General features: G+C 34.1%; 1 protein-coding gene across 1 annotated transcript; it reads left to right on the top strand.

Moving 5' to 3' along the window:
• The first annotated feature begins 2,413 nt into the window (after positions 1–2,413).
• Nup75 (nuclear pore complex protein Nup75) lies at positions 2,414–5,357 on the top strand. Its single transcript, XM_033481945.2, has 8 exons — positions 2,414–2,729; positions 2,979–3,405; positions 3,479–3,858; positions 3,938–4,257; positions 4,331–4,548; positions 4,609–4,827; positions 4,915–5,014; positions 5,087–5,357. Exons 1-8 carry the CDS (start codon positions 2,700–2,702, stop codon positions 5,286–5,288), a joined length of 1,896 nt encoding a protein of 631 aa, XP_033337836.1. The 5' UTR covers positions 2,414–2,699; the 3' UTR covers positions 5,289–5,357.
• Positions 5,358–5,561: the final 204 nt, after the last annotated feature.

Here is a 5,561-nt window from a genome sequence, read left to right as displayed (position 1 = left end):
TTTAATCGGGCGACACTTCTCCGGATTAACGTGCGATCACGGTCTTTTATCTATCGTGTGGCTCTCCCTCTTTCTTTGATCGTTCGTTCGTACGTTCTCGTTCGAACTCTCGGCGAGCCAGTTGCGGACACTTCGGCTATAACTATAGTTTAAGCTAACTTGTTTAGGGGATCGGCGAAGACACTCCTTGCACGGAAGCTCGTCGACGAGTAAAAGCTTCGGCTCCAGCGCAGCCAGGACGCGCCTTGCCCGCGAATCTGCGCAAACTCCGGCCATTCGCGAGCACACTCCCCCGTTCTGCGAAGCCTTAGGGCCGACCGACGTACCTGCGAGCTGTTATGGTTGCGGCAGGAAGGGACCACGGCGCAAAGGATTCGACGGAACGGGGCCGTGGCCGCGGCGAATTTCTCTTTCGCTTTTGGAAGGACGTGTTCTGGCACGATCGACGAACGTGTTGGCGATGATGCGATTTCGACGGTGGTAATTGCTTTGATTAATTGTTCAGAGCTGTTGGGAACGATCCGAGATTATGCATATAATCGTCTGCTTTGTTGGCGAATGTAATTGATTTGGTGGAATATTGTAATATATATTGTAATATTGTAATATATATTGTAATATTGTAATATTGTAATATTTATTGTAATATTGTAATATATATTGTAATATTGTAATATATATTGTGATATTGTAATATATATTGTGATATTGTAATATATATTGTAATATTGTAATATATATTGTAATATTGTAATATTTATTGTAATATTGTAATATTTATTGTAATATTGTAATATATATTGTAATATTGTAATATATATTGTGATATTGTAATATATATTGTGATATTGTAATATATATTGTAATATTGTAATATTTATTGTAATATTGTAATATTTATTGTAATATTGTAATATTTATTGTAATATTGTAATATAACGATATTGAGATTAATTAATTATTCACGTTGCTGGCATTCGTGCGATAATATCGTAGTAGATTTTCGATAACGTTTCTTTTTAGCATTCGAACGAATCTGTAATATTTCGTTTTAGTGTGAAAATTAATTAATAGCATCCAGTTTTAAAGGCGACGTAGATTAGACAGCATTTCCTTCTAGTACTCTAGAATAAATTAATAATAAAATTCGCTTTTGGCGATAGCACTGTATTATAATGTTGTAATGAGAACAGTGTATTGTCATAAATTTCTGGATTAATTGTGGATTATACATTTTATGAAATGTGAATTTGTAATCTCTTCGCGTAACAAATACTTACAATAAACACCCCCGCATGAAAGCACCCATAAACCATGTTCATCCCTTGGGTGTTATAACTCCCACCATCGTGGATGAAGTATATGTATATATGTATGTATTATCTTGTTGAGTTTACGGCTCGGTGGTAAGCACTGCATCGTCGATGGTTCCGCGTTTGTTACGCTCCTGTGTGATCTAGAAACAGTTACGTTTACTTCAACAATTAACTAAAATCATTCGATGATATAAGAAGATTCTTCTGTCGAATTTTACGTAACTTTTGTCATCGATATTCACAGAAACGATATTCTTTTCTAGATATTGATAGAGGAATTTCAAAATATCGAGATATCGAATCGAATTCAAATCACGGTACATCGAATAGTAATTCATGAACTATCGATACATGTGTTCATAGTTGAAACAATCGAATATAAATATCGATACGTGTATCGTCAAAATACCATGGACCTAAAGAACGGAGCTTAAAGTGTACGACATGGGGATGCAGGGTATGAGACATGCGCGGGACATGGGGATGCAGTGCCGCCATTTTCTCATTTTTTTCAAATAAAATACAACTTTAGGCATCTAAGTTTATAAGTCATTGATAAAGAAATACGCAATTTTATCTATAGGTGAGTAATTGTAAATATCATGTAAGAAAACCAAACGGCAACAACGCATAATAAAAAATTAGTTAACGTAATAGTTAACCAAACTTCAAAGAGCAATTGCTTACGTTTCGCGGTACTATTATTTGTTTTTTTATACGATATCGATACAGTAGATTCTCCCGAACACTTCCATGTCCTTCGTTTCGTTTTTTATGCCTTAATTTTGCTACAATTAATGTTTTTAGTCGACCATGCATTGTCCATATATGAGCGACAGTGGCGCCTCTATCGAAGGAACAATGAAGCTGCGAACGATGTCCGTACAGCGCCAATTCGTCCAGTGGCAAAACGCTCAAACTGTTCGCCAAAAGCGACCGTTGGTAATTTTGGCTACCAGTTTGAGCGTTTTGCCACTGCATCGATTGGCGCTGTACGGATATCAAACAAAGCTTCGTGGTTTCGCCAAAAGAGGCGCCACAATCGCACACAAATTTAGAGAGCAAGGTCGCCTAAAAACATTAATTATGACAAAATTAGAGCATAAAAAACTAAACCAAGAGTACGAAATTGTTCAGAAAAATCTACTGTATCGATTTCGTGTAACAAAACCAAATGACAACAACGCAAAAAGATATAATATGTAATATCGATATTTATATCAGTTGTAATCGAATCGAACATGTCAGTATGTTCGTATCGATAGTTACAATCGAACTTTAAATTTGTGGCAAAAGCAGGGACAAATTTCATGCGAATGTAAAATTCATGTAATTAATATAAATTAACAAATACTTCGGAATCAAGGATTTTTATTAAAAAATATGGCAGGAGTGGAAAATGTTCCAACCATCGTAAGTATTATAATTTTTTTACCTTTAAATGTGTACATAACCTATAAAACTTAACCTCGTCAACTTTATCCTAATGCTACATGAATTTGTTTATTTCTTGAATTAAAAATGTTTGAAATATATAAGTAAATGATACTGTTTAAATTAGTTCTTATCAATGTATAGCGCACCATTGTCATTTTGTAAGAAAAATTCATAATTCGCACTTAGTCACAGAGATTTGTTAATAGTAATATTTTTCATCTGTAGGATATTCCAAACATCCACAAAAACGAACGACTCTCAGCAAATTGGGTGAACAGCAATAAAGTCAGCATTTACAGCACCAGAACATCGGCCGACAAAGACCATACCGAATATAGCCCAATCATACATGTATTAAAGCCAGAAGTGATTTTATTTTCTCCACAATTACGCAAACTGGTAAATGAAAGCAATGGTGTCTTCTTATCTATCCGAAAAATTAAAGTGTCTTCTAGCGATATTAGACCAGAGCTTCTGAAACATAGCAAGCAATATAGATCTATTTTAAGAGCCTGCATTGAGAGCTTGCAAGATATATGCGGCAAATCATTTTCCGATAAAAGGGAATCTCTGGAGAATTTTCTTACAATATTTTATCAAATTGAATGTGTCTGGCACTTAACAGAAATTTTGTACATAGATATTGTACCAGGTAATCTGTTTACTATTTAATAAATTTATACACTAATTACATTAACTACAATTTATTGCCTTTTTTCATTTAGGAGATGTAGTTCTACCACAATTGTTAGAGTGGATCAAATTTCACTTCCCATCTACAGATCGTATGGCAAATAAAATACTGTCTCAAAAAGCAATTGGAGCAGACTTGAAATATGCTAATTATTGGGAAACGGTCATACGTTGCACATTACATGGGAAATTGGATTCAGTGCGAGCTCTTTTAGCATTGCACAGTAAAGCAGATCTCCCTGCCTTTGTTATTGCAGACAGTATGCTTAAAACAATGCCTGTGTACAACGTATATGGTGGTTATTCAGTAAACGAGTTCAAAATGCGTTGGAAGCACTGGCAATTAGAATTAGGATCACATTTGACTAGCAAAGATTTCATTGTTGACGAGGATTTGGAAACGATCATGAAGGTACTCATAATATCGTTATATATAAATATAATCAGTTGATATCAGTTATTTCAGATTCTTTAAAAAACATTTAATTTAGTTAATTGCAGGAGAACAGGAAGTCCTGTGGCAATTAACAACATATACGGACGCTTGGTATGAACTGTTAGCAGCAAAATTATTTTATTCATCTCCATGCTGCAAGCAGCCTGAGCTTTCGTATCATGCAAACAATATTGTTAAGAGATGGCAAGCTAATAGACCATCAGATAATGCTATACGTGCTTTGATGGAAAGCGATCTGCACCAAGTTATTAAGGAAATACAGTATATGGGGGATAATGGATGGTTTGCTACTCATTTAGTGGATTTACTCTACACTTGTGGCAGGCTTAAAGTTTTAGACAAAGATCAAATCGAGTAAGGGATTATAATGATTAATTATCTTCGCGAACATTGTAAACTTTATCCGGAAAATTATTTTCTGTTCAAGGGTCACAAGCCAACTCCATGAATCTTTAATATTAGAATATGGCAATGCATTGATGGAACATCATTCTCTTTGGCAATGTGGTGCAAGTTATTTAATGCACTGCCCTAAGGAAGGTCTGGCAAGACTGGAACTATTGATACAATCACTACCAATGGGATCAGAAGCGAGAATAAATAAAATTATAGACATAGCTCGTGATAATAGAATGGACCATATTGGTTGGTAATTTTAATTAATAAAATATTATTTCAATATAGTGATTATTTGTGTTTTTTCAGTGGCTAGTATATGTAAAATCCAGTCTATAAAGTGCATAAAACACGACAGACTTGGGAATGCACTTGCGTGGGCATTGAAAGGGCAGGACAGTGGTTTTGTAACTTATATAGCTGATCAATTCTTGAAACATTATGCAGAAACTGGAAGACTCGAGTGTCGTGATCTTTTGGAGAATTTAGGGTTTTGTATGATGGCCAGCGATAGACTCACATTTTTAGGTAAAGAAAAAATCAATTTTCAAACGTTATATAGAAAATTATTTTAACTTTTGAATAAATCAATTTTAATTATATTTTTTCTGCTAGGAAAATACTGCGAATTTCATCAAATGTACAGTATCGGAGAATTTAAAGAAGCAGCTAGCTTATTAGTGTCCCTTTTAGTATCAAATTTAACTCCAAAATAGTAAGTCTAATAAAGATTGACATAGGCCTGATATTAATTGAGAGGAAACTGACTAAGGAACTTTTATTTCAGCTTCTGGTCGATTCTTTTATCTGATGCTATTCCATTGTTGGAAGCCAAAGATGTGATCATTTCTTCCAATGATTGTTACGAATTATTACGCTGTGTTGAAGCTCATGGTGATGACCCCAAGTTTCAAGAAGAAATTGAAATTTTTAGGCTGGCTGTTGCTAGAAATTTGGCGAGAGCGCTAAGCCTTGAAGGCTGCCAGTAGAATTTTGATCAATATGTATTGTGTACAAATTTTCTAATTTTCTAATTAAAAGAAATCCATTTTTATATACCCGGTGTAAGAGTTTCTCTGAATCATTCTATACATAATTTATGTTTAATATTTTCCGTATTTTGTACATTATATTTTCTATGTAGTTATGTATTATGTTCCCTAATATTTTATATTTTTTATATTTTACATTTTACATTATTTCTCGATGCGGAAAATTATAAGCAAAATTAAATGAAGTATTTTCTTGTTAATAACATGAGA

The sequence above is a fragment of the Megalopta genalis genome, chromosome 5 (assembly GCF_051020955.1).
Source record: "Megalopta genalis isolate 19385.01 chromosome 5, iyMegGena1_principal, whole genome shotgun sequence".
NCBI lineage: Eukaryota > Metazoa > Arthropoda > Insecta > Hymenoptera > Halictidae > Megalopta > Megalopta genalis.
The sequence above is the reverse complement of the archived record's forward strand: the minus strand, read 5'-3'. Positions and strand labels throughout refer to the sequence as shown.

Bases quoted from the DNA above. Each gene is read 5' to 3' on its own strand.
- Nup75 (XM_033481945.2), top strand. From the start codon at position 2,700: ATGGCAGGAGTGGAAAATGTTCCAACCATC. The intron at 4,258-4,330 runs GTAAGGGATTAT...TTTCTGTTCAAG, and splicing joins TTAGACAAAGATCAAATCGA to GGTCACAAGCCAACTCCATG. The intron at 5,015-5,086 runs GTAAGTCTAATA...CTTTTATTTCAG, and splicing joins TCAAATTTAACTCCAAAATA to CTTCTGGTCGATTCTTTTAT.